The sequence below is a fragment of the Miniopterus schreibersii genome, assembly GCF_964146895.1.
Source record: "Miniopterus schreibersii genome assembly, chromosome: 18".
Lineage (NCBI taxonomy): Eukaryota > Metazoa > Chordata > Mammalia > Chiroptera > Miniopteridae > Miniopterus > Miniopterus schreibersii.
The window spans coordinates 14,787,782-14,803,111 of NC_138121.1; the positions used below are offsets into that span (position 1 = coordinate 14,787,782).

Below are 15,330 nucleotides of genomic sequence, written 5' to 3' on the forward strand. Positions count from 1 at the left end.
TCCTCAACGTCCAGTGTTGCCTAGGTGATGGTCTTCCACATGCAGGACTCCTTGATCCTGGAGATTCATGTGCCCCTGCTGCTTTCTGGATATTGCTCTGGTTCTGCTCCCATGGTGACTGACATAGTCAGATTCTCAAGAAACAACAACTTCTTCCCCCATAGGAATACATCCTCCAATCACAAAGCTGAGGCTACCCTTCCTGAAGTGGCAAACAGTTTGCAGATTTTCCTTCCTCAAAAGGCTGCAATCATTGCTCTTGCTAGAAGTGCATAACCATGAAGCCATCTCATTTTCACTCAGCCTTCTCCCTAATCCCCACCCTTCTCTTTAATATCCTTGCCAGCATCTCCACCCAAACTCCCAAGGCTGCTTTTTGATGGAGATGGATGATGATCGGGTCCTCTTGCAGCCAGGCTCTGCTTGATCTCAGGCAGTACAGAGGACCAGCACACAAGGTCCCCAGAACAGAGTTGCAAGTGCTGTCTGACGGATTTGACATGTCTGACTGGGCTACTTCTGGAGACTAGATGTTCTGGTGACTTTGGTGTTAAGCCCGCAGGGCTTGGGGCTGTTGTTCTGAGGTTGGTTTGCATGCTGTCCCTTGCCCATCAATTGGGGGCAGGCTAGAGGGCCCTGAGGTACAGGAGCTTGTTCCACGAAGGCCCTCCAGGGAGTCCCTGGGATTCAAGCTTTGCTCCCCCTTCTGTGTGCTTATGTCAGCATGTGTGATAGGTAACTGAAGATTTGTCGAGCCCCCTTACTGCACACCCCAGCAAAGTGTCAGCACCGGTGGGTGATCAGTAAAGGATATCTGGAAAAATGGATGAATGTAGGTGATTCAAGGCCTCTCCTGGTGAGAGAGGCAGAAGCTGGAAGTGGAGAAGTCCAAGGAATCCCTGTCTGATTTGGCCAGGAGAGCATCAGCTTCTTGCCACCATGCTCCAATTGCCAAATTTTGGGGCTGGAGCAAGTGAAATCTTCGTCCAACTCTTCCAGAGGTCGACGTTTCCTGAGTAGTCATCTGGGGACTGGCTTCTCTGCCTCCACCTTTGCTGGGTGGCCAAAGGAGCATACTTATAGGCCCAATAGCCACCAACCAGGCAGTATGTCTCCCCATGCCAGACCATCTGGGTTTCTCCCCACCTTCAGTAGGTGACATGGTAGTGACCATGTGTAGGAGGAAAGGTGGGAGCCAGTGCTGCTGGTCAGTCACCTTGTGCTGTACACTGTCCTGTCAGGACACTGGTCAACCACTGAGCAACACCGGCCAGGCAACGACTTTTGCTTAGAGACCCACCAGTAAAGCAGTAAAGGGCCTAAATGGAAGTATCTTGTAGCCCAAAGGGAAAGGTTACATTGATGATGATAACCTTTCTGAACACTTGCCCAGGAATGATGTTGCACTTGTCCTCAGCAGTGAGCAGGAACACTGTGGGTCTCTGAGGGGGCCCTAGGCCACTGGTGTTACATATAGCTAGGGTAGTTCTCAGGTGTGATGGACAAGCCTAAAAAGATCATGTGGCAGCCAGGTGACGTTGCGTGTACACCGGTGCGTCCCATGCAGATGCCCAGCCCAGGCCTACCTGCTGTGCTGCACTCCCAGAGGACAGGATAAGTTACACTGAATGTATAAGAGCTAGCAAATCCTCTCTCAGGCAACCAAACAGATTGGTGTCTGGTAGAGTACTGGTAGGAAAGGTTTCCCTGGAATACCACATTTCTGTAGTTACCCTGCCATGGAAACTGTGAGGCATCACTATCCAGGGTGCCCTGCCTGTGCCCTCATTCCTGGCCCTCCCCATGCATGCATAGTCAAGTAGCCACTCCGTGTGGAGCATACCTGTGGACTGGCACAGCCCTAGGGACCACAGGAAGGCAAGAGAAACTCCATTCTGAAATTAGCTTGAGAAGCAAGATGAACCTAAAATAGCTAGGTTTACGGCACTGACCCTAAGTATCCAACAGTTGGAGATGCAGAGATTTGTATGGACTGGGGAATCAAGGAAGGCTCCTTGGTGGTGGGCCTGAAGGACAAGAGATTGGGACCCGTGGAAAGAATAGGGAAGACATTTCAGTTGGGAAGAGTAAAAGCAAAGACAGGCTCTTCTTGACCTTGTCCTGCCTCAAATGTTAATTCATAAAACCCTCACATTTTTAGAAATGAGGACCCAAAAACCAGGAGGTTACAGAGGCGGTAGAGAGGTGTTCTGCCCAATGGTAGGGCTTCATGTTGGGGCTCTGGATTTATAGCTGATAGAAATGTAAGGACAAGCTTATCACATTTCCAAGTGACACTGGGAGAGATGTTCATGGTATTCCAAGACAAAGTGAGGGCCCCGAATGACTTCACAGAGTGGGAATGATGGGCCCATTTTATTTTTAAAACATGTTTTTATTGATTTTAGAGAGAAAGGGGGAGAGAGAGAGAGAGAGAGAAACATCGGTGTGAGAGAGAAACATTGATTGGTTGCCTCCTGCATGCACCCCAGCTGGAGATCAGACCTGCAACCTGGGTATGTGCCCTGACTGGGAATCAAACCAGTGACATTTCTGTGCATGGGATGATGCTCAACCAACTGGGCCACACCGGCCAGGGTGATGGACCCATTTTAATACAAAATTGAAAACAACGTCATGAGAAAATGACGTAATACAAAGTGACGACCCAATCAGTACACTCCTCTAGCCCTCTAAAAGGAAAATGATGACAATGCCACCACCGTAAATGAACAAGAGATGGGCACAGAAGCAGCCCAGGTGGAAAACAGGATCAACACTATGAAGAGGTGTTATTAAAAGAGGATTTGGCCCTGGCTGGTGTGGCTCAGTTGCTAGGGCATTGTCCTGTGCACCAAAAGATTGCCAGTTTGATTCCTGGTCAGGGCAAGTGCCAGGGTTGCAGGCTAGATCCCTGGTAGGAGGGATGCAGGAGGCAGTTGGTTGATGTTTCGCTTTCACACTGATGTTTCTCTCTTTTCCTCTCTAAAAATCAATAAAAAAATATTTAAAGATTTCAGGACTAAAGATGATTTGGTGTTACTCAGAGGAGGAGATAAGACAACCCTGCCCTTAGCATGATCAGGCCCGTATTTGGGTCACCTTTTGACAGTGTGGCCCAGAACTTCTTAGCAATGAGAGATAACCTTCCTTAGGAGGGGGATCCCTGTTGCTGACTGTTAATAAGCAAAAGATCGGACATTTTTTTGGTGGGTTGTTGCAGAGGGAATATGCCCAGGAGGTAGACTGCCTAGGCTACCATTGTAGAAGTTGAGTAACCTTGGTTGAGAACATAGCCCCTTCTCTCACTCCTAAATTGCTTCAGTTAGCATGGTGCATGTTAGGACTAAGTCAGGACTAATTAAAGATGACTGCCTTTGGGGAGTGGTAGGAGGTAAATTATGAGGGGAAGGGCTCCGGAGAAGGTGTCTTGGCAGGCGGGGCAGCATGAGATCACTCAGATTCTCCAAGGTTTCAGAGAGATTACTCATCTGGGAGCATTTCTCTGATCTACTGGGGGTACCGATATGTTCTCAGGACATGGTTGGGCCTCTGGGAAAGGCAGAATAGCACAGACAAATGATTTATCAGCTTAAGAGGGCTTGAGAGTCACCTGTAGATTCCACAAAACAATTAAAAAAAAAATACCTGTAAGTGAATTCTTGGGCCAACCCTCAGAAAGCATCCAGATCTGGAGTGAGGCTCAGGCACCTGCACTTTTATCAAACTACCTGGGCAGTTCTGACACAGTGGTCCATGGATAGTTACCAAGGTATTATCTAAACTGGGTGGCTTTTTTTTTTTTTTTAAAGTTTTTACTGATTTCAGAGAGAGGAAGCGAGAGGGAGAGAGACAGAAACATCAATGATAAGAGAGTCATTTATCAGTTATGCAACCTGGGCCGGGAATCGAACAGTGACCCCTGGTTTATAGGTTAACCCTCAACCACTGAGCCATGCCAGCTGCACAGTGTGCAAGTATTTTTAAACTGTTTTATGGAGCATTACGTCAGGCAAAGTTTATATAATGTTGCAGAGTCTGGAACCAGAGAGATGCTATATGCTTATTTTGCCAGATTGGTGAAATAGTTTAATCCTATCTCCTCATCTTCCGTCATCAGGAGATGGGGAAGAAGGCAGAGCATGGAAATGTTCACCAAGCAATACTTCTGTGCCAGTCTGCTTTTTTTTTTAATCCTTACCCGAGGATATTTTTTCATTGCTTTTCAGAGAGAGTAGGAGAGAGAGAAACAAAGACGTGAGAGAGACAAATTGATTGCCTCCTGCACGAGCCCGGACAAGGGCTGAGATAGAGCCTGCAACTGAGGTATGTGCCCTTGGCGAGAATCAAACCTGGGACCCTGCAGTCCATGGGCTGAAGCTCTAACAACTGAGCAAGACTGGCTAGGGCTCAGTCTGTGTTTTATTCTTCTGCCAGTACTTCCCAGAGACAGTTCACTGAGTGCACAAGCATTCCATGGGCATTATTGTTGAAGATAATTTCTCTCTACTACTAGTCACATCCCCTTTCTCTTCTCATGGGTGCTTAAAGGATGTTTTGGGGGCAGAGAATAAAATCTATGTTTACAAACTAAAATGTCTCTGTTGTGTGTTTTGGAGTGTGTTTTCAATCGAATGAATGATGTTCCCATGATAACTATTATTAAGGGAACCCATAAAAACATCATATTTTGTTAGAAATCATGACACAATATAAAGCCAAAATCTACTTTATTTTCCACAATTCATGTGAAAGACTACAGTGAGCCATGCTCAGTAGCTCACCTTCCAATGCTGGCCAGCAGCTCACTGGACCTTCAGGGAGGTGATTAGGCAGCCGGGAGTGTCCTACTGACAAGTGTGCTCACCCATCCAGCACATAGGGAAAGATCTGTTATGGCACCACATTCATGTCAACTGGGGCAAAGGTTCTCTGAGGACCCTAGTCCTGGAAGGCTTCTCTTCCGGCGAGCTGCCAGCTCAATCTTCTGAACGAGGCTCACATCCCAGGGATGGGTAACGAAGCTGATGACGGTGCCTGGCACCTCACTCCCTACTCGGCCCACCCTTCCTGCTCTGTGTATGTAGTCCTGCAGGGTGAGGGGGAAATCATAATTGACAACTAGCTCCACATGGGTACTGTCCAGGCCCCGAGAGGCTATGTCTGTGCAGAGAAGTATGTCTCGGGACCCCTTCTGGAAGCTCTGGAAGATACCTGCCCTCATTGAGGCTGGCATTTGTCCCTGCAGCCTTAGGTGTTGGATTTTGTGGTCATCCAGAATATATCCTAGCCAGTTCACAGTGCTGGAACTATTACAGAACACCAGAACAGTTCCTGAGGAGCCAGTCCTATCTGCTCTGTCACGCTGCTTTAGGATCTGCACCAACTCAGATACCTTCTCTGCTCCCTTCAGCCTCATAAATGTCTGTTTGACATGAGGCATAATACAATGGAGCTTGGAGCTGGTGATGGTGGTTAGAGAGTCTGAGTTGGAGACTTTACTCAGCAGCTGGCCTACACCTTTGGGAAATGTGGCCCCTACCAGCACCAACTGAGCTTTGGGATTGAAGGGGTCTTTTAAGTCATCTGGGCCTTCTGCTATATTGCTCTTCTCCAAGATGTAGTCCACCAGTTCCAGGAAACTTTCATCCAATAGTGTGTCTGCCTCATCCAGTACCAAGAAGGAGAGCTGCTCCAAGTTGATCAGATGACGTTTCAGAGCCTTCCACAGAGCCCCTGGAGTGGCCACCAGTACATCGGCTGGAGGTAGTTTGGACAGTTGTTGCCTAATCCTACTCATGCCATGCCCTCCCCCTAACTCCTGCACCTGGAGTCCCAAGGATCTGCCTAAGGGCTGGGCCACGGCCCGCACCTGTTCGGCTAATTCTCGCGAAGGCACAAGGACCAGACCTCGGGGAGCAGGGATACTGCCGGGGTCCCGGCCTGGCCGGCCCAAGAGCTGTTGAAGCAGGGGTAGCAGGTAGCTGAGAGTCTTGCCACTGCCAGTTTCTGCTGCGCAAAGGATGTGGCGGCCGCTAAGTAATGAGGGGATGGTACTCGACTGCACCGTGGTGGGCCGAACGACTTCGGGAGCAACCTCCTGCAGTGCGCGCAGTACGCGTGGCTCCAGACCTAGATCGGCGAAGGTGCCTTCGGACGAAAAGTTCCGCAATGCTGGTGTCTCGCGTTGTGCGCGCTCGATGGAGAAGTGGTCCCAGCGGGCGCGTCGGTTCTTCCAGCCACGAGAAGCGAGTGGCGCGCTCTCCCAACGAGCCAGCGTGAGGCGCGCCGGCTGGTTGAACTCCGGCCGCCGCGCCGAGATCAGCAACCGGCCAGGTCGCACCAGTACAGGCCGCGAGGAGCTCCGCCGCCCGCTCTGCCGCCGTTCCTGCAGCCGCTGTAGAGCCCGTGGGATGCGCACCACTGGAAGGGGCTCGTCGGTCCCACTAACCGCCAGGTTCCGTCGAGGCGCCAGAAACAACCGAGCTGCGAGCAACCAAAGCTGCGGCGGCCGCGCTAGAGCCATTTTTCCTTGGTGTTGGGGAGGCGCGCGGCACTGACGTCACTGGCGCGCCGAGGTCTCGCAGACGGTGGCCGGCTGGGCTCAGGAAGGCACGCGGAATTGGAGAACCTTGAGGAAGGAGGGAGGATCTGTAGAGTTCATCAGCAGCGAGGTCTGTAGGTCGGAACAGGGGTTGGCGACGTCCACACCTAGACCAACCTTGGGGAAGGGCGCGCTATGGAGGCAGGACTGGGGGTCCGACGAATCGCGGCGACGGGGCCCTGGCTTTACGGACCTGGAGGGCGGAGGACTTCTGGTGATTGGGTGTCGGATCCCTGCAATTCTCCATTGTCGCCCTCACCACCCCGGTGATGGCTTCTCCAGTGCTGGTCTCCCCCTATAAACTCCGGGGGTGCGGCAATGTTTTTCTAGATGTGGTCCCCGCTCGAGGTTTGGTAATAAGTGTTTATTGAGAGTCTAAATGAATGGCCAGGCCCGGGGACCGAGACACAAGGGCCAGGGCTGGTAGGTCTAGGCTGAACCTTCCCAGCCCAGCTGAGATCCCAGAGAGCATGCTGGTAGCCTTCACCTTCTTGGTCTCCGTGAAGGTCTTCAGGCTTTATTTCAAGCGGATTCATCCCTTCACACGTTTTCTCTTTTCAGCTGAGGTTCATACTCCACTCCATTGTCACCCCATCCACCTTATCCTGAACCCACCACTTTTGCGGTCCGCTAATCTCTGCTGGCTTCCCAGTCAGATACTCAAATTACGTGAATAGCAGTGAAGAGGGCCCTGCTACCCTACGGAGTGATCAGGTATGTGGCCTGTCTCACATAGCCCTGGTCAGGCAGAATATTTTACTTGAATTCAGATGTCCAGGTTGCCAAAAGACCTTATACTAGTCATACTTCTTGACTAGATAATGGAAAATGGGTGTCATCTTTTCTATAGTCCCCAGTGCCTGGGGTGGGAGATAAGGTAAATGTGGATTAATTCCTGGGAGGTTCTTAACATCTGGAGAAAGTGTTTTAGTTTCGTTAAATACCAGTAAAAAGATAAGTACTTTTAAAATTTCAAATACCATTTTGATACATGAGTAGACTTCCTGGAGAATTAACTGTTAAATCAGTGGAGGAGAGTTTTTAGTAGTGACAGTGAACAGTCACTATTAATTTTACTTCTGTCACCCCCTCACCCCCCATTTGACACTGAGGACATTTTTAGTTGTCACATCTGGGAAGGTGCTGCTGGCATCTGTCCAGTGGATAGAGGCCGCTAAACATCATGCAATGCACAGGATAGTCCCCCACAAAAAAGAATTATCTGGCCCAAAATGTCAAGTTTGCTGTTGAGAAACCCTGCCTACAGGATGAAGACTGAAGAGAGGCTGAGGTTACCACATATACTCTCACTTCAGGTAGGCTCATTTGCCTACCTCTTGCTTTGGCCCTGGCCCTTTCCCAGAATCTGTAGCAGGCACACTGATGCCATGCTTGTAATGCCCTTAGGATCAGGAACCATGGGGGCCCCTGAAAATCATAAACATAGGAAGGAGTGATTCAAGAAGGTAAAGCTGTAGAAGAAAAGTTTAGGGAGAGCAAAACTGTCCTCATGTATTTGGGAAATGTGCCAGATGGAAAAGCGATGAACTGTGCAGTGGGGTGTCTCCTTCCAGAGGGATGTTGTATCCACACACCTGAAATGAAGTTAAGGTTACTGAGGAAGAAATTGGGAGTAATCAAAATGTGATAGAGGACACCAGCCCTTAAAGGAATGGTACAAAGAGATTGAGAATGTGCGACTAAAATGATTTGGGTGTCACCTCAGCACTGGGTGTAACTGGGAAAAGGTAGGAGCTGCCTAGCTTCTCTAAGAGGAGCCTTTTTGGAAGAAGGCCTATCAGGCACCTCTTTCAGTGTGCCAGAGGGAGTTTGCAGACCAGCCACCCTATAAGAGGGTGTCTGCTCAGCCACCACGGAGGTGAGTGTTCTGTAATACCTTCTAAAGCTGCTGCTAAGGGCCAGGAACTGGGCTCAGTGCTAGAAACCTGGTGGTGAACTAAGCATCCATGCTCCTATCTTTGTGGAGCTTGTATTTCTGGTGGTCTAGAGGAAGAGCTGGGAGCTGAATGAGAGACCACAGGACTAAGTATGGACAGACACATGGATTGTAACTGAGCTATAGGAAATTCAAGGTATTATGAGAACATGTAACCAGGGACCTGAAGTTAGATCGTCCGGTAGGGAAGCATATACAAAAAGGGGGTATTCAAGAGGACCGTAGTCAGGGAGAGTGTTCCAGACAGAGAACTGCAAGTGCGTGGGCCCCAGAGCAACAGAAAGCTTGGTTGGGAGACTTTAAAAGAAGACCAGGGTTGCCAGAGAAGGGAGTGAGGGGGAGGGGCTCAAGGTAAGGCTGGAGAAGTGGGCAGGGACCAGTCATGCAAGGCTTTATGGGCCTTTAGAATGATTTGGGGTTTATCCTAAACTCAGTGGGAAGCCATTGAAGGGTAGAAATAGGGAAATGACATTGTCAGAATTGCCTTTTTAAGATGCCACGATGGTGGGTCGGAGTAGACAAGAGTAGATTTGGGGAAACCTTTTAGGAGGCTGACTTGGTGTGCAGTGGTGACAATGGAATGGAGCAAAGCAGATGGGTGGAAGTTATATTTTGAAGGTTACTTCAGCAGGAGTTAATGATGAATTAGATGTGGGAAATGTGGGATATTGGTTCCAGGACCCCCGTGGATACCAAAATCCTTGTCCCTAATATAAAATAACACTGTATTTATATATAACCTATATTTGCATATAGGCTACAGCAGGGCATGTCAACACAATACTTCATGTAGATTCAGCATAGTGCTCAGCATGTGGAAAATTCAAGTTTTATGTTGTGGAACTTTCTGGGATTTTTCTCCTCCCCCTCCCCCCTGCTTATTTTCAGTCTGGTTGGTTGAATCCATGGATGTGAAACCTGCAGTACAGAGAGCCAACTGTACCAAATTTCCAACATACTAATTCATTTATTTGTTATGCTTATTGCTTTTTTGCCTGTGTTCCCTGATCTGATTGAAAGCTCTACCAGAGCAGGAATTGTCTGTCTTATTTTCTCATGTATCCCTAAAGACTAGGATAGTGACTGACACAGACTAGGGACTTAATAAATATTTTTGGATGAATGAGCATGTGCTATTTTATGATCAGAGAAAAGGAAAACAAGGTACTATGTGTTGGAAGGAAGAAGGAAAGGCAGCCCTGGATAATAGAGGAGATTTTCTCCATTTGAATTTCTGACTTTTCGCTTTCTTCAGGGTAAGCAGAGGAGGAATGATTGTTAACAGCCTCTCACTGTGCTACCACAACAAACTCATCTTAGCCCCCATGGTTCGGGTAGGGACTCTTCCAATGAGGCTGCTGGCCCTGGACTATGGAGCGGACATTGTGTACTGTGAGGTAAGGGGCTATTGATTTTCCCAGAGAGATTTGTTGCAAACACTGTTTCCCCATCTGTGGGTGGAAGTGGTCAGGAGTGGGGAGTATGGGGGCTTGGCAGAATGGGCACTGACTTCACAGGTGCTCACTGAAGGTAATGGACAAAGATGCATGACATTTCTGAGTTCTGTGAGCCCTGCTAAGGGCCATCAGCCTGGGCAACATGGAGGCATTGCGGGTTACCTGGGCCAGGTGAATAGATGAGCATTGTGTCGGGTCACTGCTCTGGCCCCTACAGGATTTAATATACGTTCAGTACGTGAATGAATGAACTTAAGGTTAGGAAGAGGAGGAAGAGGCCCAGATTCAGGCCAGGGAAGCCAGATGATGTTGGTTTGGGGAGCCATAGGATTTTCTGGTGGTAGTAGCTAGTGGGCCAGCTACTTGCTGACTGCTCGGGAGAATATTAGGGCTTCAGACCCAGGTTTAGAAAGCATCTGTTAGAAAAAATAGAATTACAGGATACTGAATTATGAGGGAGTATGAACAGTGGTTCTCAATTGGGCATGTATCAGAATTGTCTAGGCAGCTTCTCCCCAATCCTCAATCCTGATATATCCCCCTAGTGGATATGAGAAGTTTAAGAAGAGGTTGCCCAAGTGCTTCTGATATTTCCATTTTTTTTTTGTAGTTAATCCTCACCCAAGGATATTTTTCTATTGATTTTAGGTAAAGTAGAAAGGAGGGAGGGAGGAAGGAAGAGAGAAATATCAATGTGAGAGAGACACATCAACTGGTTGCCTCCCGCACACGTCCCATCTGGCGCCAGGGATCGAACCTGCAACCCAGGTATGTGCCCTTGACCAGGAATCTAACCTGAGATCCTTCAGTGCATGGGCTGATGCTCTAACCACTGAGCAACACTGGCCAAGGCTGATATTTCCATGTTTAAAAGCCACCAGGGCCCAGCCGGGCATGGCTCAGTGGTTGAGCACTGACCTAGGATCCAGGAGATTGCGGTTCGGTTCCCGGTCAGGGCACATGCCCGGGTTGTGGGCTTGATCCCCAGTGGGGGGCGTGCAGGAGGCAGCCCATTGATGACTCTCTCTCATCATTGACGTTTCTATCTCTCTCTCTCCCTCTCCCTTCCTCTCTCTGACATCAATAAAGATATATTAAAAAAAAAATACAGACTCTCGGGCTCCACCCCAGATGTACTGAATTACAGCCTGCATTTAAAAAAAACACACAAAACAAGTAAAAAATAAATAAAAGCCACTGGGGTAGGGTAGAGTGGGGTAGGGACTGTGGCTATAAAGGGCAACACAAGGAATCTTTGTGGTGATGAAACTATACTTTGTCTTAGCTATCTCAATGTCAATATTCCGGTTGTGATACTATACTATAGTTTTGTAAAATGTTACCCCTTGGCTTTCACTTTTCCTGTGCGGGCAACATTTTTCTGGGATTCTAGAAAGTGGGGTTGTATTACTCACTTGGAGATGTGTGGAATGAAACACCAGGACAGAAGTGAGTGAGTGCACTGTAGCACAGGGCCTGTGTCAGACAGCCGCTCTGTGTTTATGGCCCTGGGGAAATTGGTCTGTGTGATGGAAGCTGGGCAGTGGGAGCGGTGCTACCGCTGGAAACAGGTGACCTGCCAGGTTCCAGAACTTTCATCAGCTACTACTTTGGATTTCTTAGGGTTGTTTTCAAGTACTTTGGAAGTCATGGGTACAAGATTTATCTGATGGCTTCAGAATTCTGCCTTCCTTATCTCCAGGCCACTCCTAATTATTCAAAACTTGTTTTTCCTAATATGTATGAGCAATTCTTTCCTCTAGGGCTTTGCTCCAGTTAGGAGAAGAGGAATACTGATTAAAACTCTTTGGAATGTCTGATGTGCTCATACTCTGGAAGAGTCCATATGGTTTATTAACAAAGGGGGCTTCTGCTGGAGGAGACCTAGGCCCTCCACCCAGACCTAGCCCCTGTGCAGAGCAGAAGCAGGAGACCAGCAGGCAGGCAGGCTGGTTGCTGTTTGGTGGGGGTGGTTGGCTGTTCCCTAAGCACTGGGCATAACACAGTGTGATGCCTGGTGCCCCCTGGTGGATTTAGAGTTGCTCTGCAGGCCAGGATTATTAATACTGTTTTAGCTAGCTGCCTACGTGATCTTAATTGGGTTCACATGAGTTTGCCCATCTGCGGGATTAGAGAGTCAAACCACACCACCCACCTCACAGGATTGCGTATAGGATTTAGGGCATACCAGGCATGCAGGCACCTCCTTAAAAGCCCTGGAAAGCCCTCAGTAGCTGGAAGTGAAGAAAGGATGAACCAGCTCAGCAAAAGTCGAGGGAGCAGTAAGACTGATCCCCCACCAAGGTCTGCCCCATCCACAGGAGCTCCTCAGATGTTGTGTTTCTATTCCTTTTTATAAGAACAATGGCACTTCAGTGGCTCAAACTGTGAGGGGACACTTACCTGTTTGACCTATACCTTTTAATAAATAAGATCAAGGGAGAAGGCAATGTTCTTAATAGGCCCACGTGTCCAGATTCTGGGCTGTTATCTTCTCTCTGGCTCTCTGAGCTGCTCACCCTTTCTAGGCCTCAAATATCTCCAAGGCCTTTGGGAAGAACAGCTTGAGGGAAGCTCATTCAGGCCCCTGCTTGCCATGCTTGGGCAGGGAGGACAGTACTATATGTCCCCAAAGCCATGATTTGTTGTTGATAGTAGGGTGACAGGCCAAGCGGCCCCCATCAGGTGTGCAATGAAGGTCCTCCCTCAGTGCCCAGGGTCTACATTCCCTGGACTGACAAGTGCCCTCTGATTTCTCCATAGGAGCTGATTGACCTCAAGATGCTCCAGTGCAAGAGAGTTGTCAATGGTGAGTGCAGCTCTGGTCACCAGTCAGGCCCAAGCCTATGGTGGCAGGGTCATTCCAGGGTTCTGGCCTGGCTGTATAATTTTGTGGATCCTGTGTTTCCTTGAGAACATCCTCTGCTCTCCGGAGACCCTGACAAAAACCAGATATGAAACAGGTTAAGAATGCCTTCCACCCATAGGCTTGCTGGCATAGAAATTGCCAGGTTTCACAGTACAGGAAGGACCCTAGAAGCCTTGGGGTTGGGATGGCTTTGGCACTGGTCCTGGCTGTGCTACTTGCTAGCTGTGTGACCTTGGGCAAGTCACATGATCTCTCTGCCTCAGTTTCTTTACCTGTAAAATAAAAATCGTAATTCCTGCTTTACTTAAATCATAGGATTGGAGTGAGGATCAAATAAGATAAGGTACATGTAAGTACTTTACAAATGAAAATGGTTGTGCTGAATTGTGGTTTTGCTTATATTTTATTGATGAGGCTGATTCTGCTTTGTTTAGAGTTGTGGTATTGTCTGAGGTTTTTGAAATGGTTTTGAGGTTTTACATATTCATCAGATCCTAAGAGAAGTTCACTAGAAGTTGTGACTCAATTTTGTCTTTGTTTTAGATTTATATTTTCCTTGTGCTATGAAAAATTCAATGTTACAGATCTGTATAACCTAGAAAATGAAAATCCCCCATAATCTCATACTTGAAAAGGTGATCACAAAGAGGAATAATGTATACATTTTTTTACACATTTAGTGAAACATGTATATGAAAATATAACATGTTTGTGTACCTCCCGTTCTGCCCCTTGGTATCATGCTACACATGTTTTGCTGCTTACTTTTCTACTAGGACATTTTCGCATGTCAGTACTTACAGATAGCTATGTCAGAATTGATTTCACCAGTGCTTTAACAGGGGGGTCAGTATTTTGCTGTTATAAATAAATAGAGCTCTAGTATAAACACACTAAGTTTTTCTTGTTGTTAAAAATTTTTTTAATCCCGAGGCTTTGTTTTTTTCTGAACTGATTTTAGAGAGAAAGGAAAGAGGAGGGAGAGAGAGAGAGAAACATTGATGTGAGAAAGAAACATCGATGTGAGAGAGAAACATTGATCGGTTGCCTCTTGTATGCGCCCTGACCGGGGATTGAACCTGCAACCTGGGTGTGTGCCCTGACGAGGAATCGAACCCTCAACCCTTTTGCTGTACAGGACAACGCTGCAACCAACTGAGCCACCTGGCCAGGGCCCACACTAAGTTTTTGTGGTTCTTCTCTCAGACTTCTTACTTGGCCAGTCACGAGCTGTGTCTGCTGCTGGAGATTGTATTGATTACCTTGCCCAACACATCACTGCCTTTACTCCATCTTTTTAATCTTCTAATCTGTTCAGTGCTGCCATGATAATAATAGCTTCTGTTTATGGAAGTGCTTTACTTGCATTAAAGATCTCATTTATTTCTCAAAATAAATGCTTGAGGTAGACATATTCTCCCATCTGCCACTTGGACCTCTTTCATGTGCTGTTAGTCATCTTTGAAAGCTAATTATGGGGAGGGGGAGAAAAAAGAAAGCTAATTATGGTAATACCTGTTGTAGAGCTTTGCTCTGAAGGTCATATGAGAGTATTATTTGCAGTTGTTATGTTCTATAAAGTTGCTGCAAACATCAAGTTTGTGAATACTGAACCATTGCTCCTAGAGGAAATAAAGGTATACCTCATTTTATTGCACTTTGCAGATATTGTGTTTTTTACAAATGAAGGTTTATGGCAACCCTGTGTCAAGTAAATCTATTGGCTCCATTTTTCTACCAGTTCAGATTATGGTTAGCAATTTTTTGAGCAACAAAATGTTTTTTAATTAAGATATCTACATTTTTTTTAGACATAATGCCATTGTATACTAAACAGACTATAGTGTAAACATAACTTTCTTATGCACTGGGAAACCAAAAAATTTGTGTGACTTGCCTTATTGCGCTGTTTACTTTTTGTGGTCTGGAACTGAACCTGCAATATCTCCGAGGTATGTCTGTGTAGGTTTAGGTTCTTGCACATCTCTGGGCACACGTTTTCATTAACAGATCAATACATGATCTTGTTTTATGTGTGCTTCTGTTTAAAAACATATAATTTAATATATTCTGTTGATTTATTAACATTGAACTCACAGCCAACAGGACTATAATTTCATGTCTGAACATAACTTGTCTATCACATGTATTTTCTCCATAAGGCACATCACAGCCTTCTTGTGTGTAGGACACTAGACAGCACTTCTCTCTGCTTGGGGCCATTTAAAACAGTGAGATTACCAACAAAAATTCAAAAATGTGGCATTAAATATACCACCATATATACACTTGTTTACAGTAATAGAGCTGAAACAAGAAGAGTGTTGCCTTGTTTGACCTCAGCCGGGAACGTGTGTACATCGGGTAACTGACATTTTCTGTAGTTCTATGCATGTCTGAGAATGACAATGAAAGTGCCATGAGTATTGATTTTGTGTTACAA

The 15,330-nt window shown here is 47.1% G+C and overlaps 2 protein-coding genes across 3 annotated transcripts in view; one reads left to right on the forward strand and one right to left on the reverse strand.

The window, feature by feature from the left end:
• Nucleotides 1-4,713: 4,713 nt before the first annotated feature.
• Nucleotides 4,714-6,543, reverse strand: DDX28 (DEAD-box helicase 28). Its single transcript, XM_081119226.1, is given in 2 exon segments — nt 4,714-4,923; nt 4,925-6,543. Coding segments are annotated over 2 exon segments (1,632 nt in total). The 5' UTR covers nt 6,527-6,543; the 3' UTR covers nt 4,714-4,893.
• Nucleotides 6,544-7,165: 622 nt separating this feature from the next.
• DUS2 (dihydrouridine synthase 2) overlaps nt 7,166-15,330 on the forward strand; it is a 28,065-nt gene continuing 19,900 nt past the window's right edge. Inside the window, exons 1-3 of one of the 2 annotated variants that reach the window (XM_081119227.1) lie at nt 7,166-7,318; nt 9,817-9,958; nt 12,782-12,827. In XM_081119227.1, coding sequence (XP_080975353.1) covers nt 9,833-9,958; nt 12,782-12,827 — 172 coding nt within the window. In that variant the 5' untranslated portion in view covers nt 7,166-7,318; nt 9,817-9,832. Of the gene's footprint in view, nt 7,319-9,816; nt 9,959-12,781; nt 12,828-15,330 lie in introns of those variants that run through there. The other variant, XM_081119228.1, reaches the window with a different exon arrangement.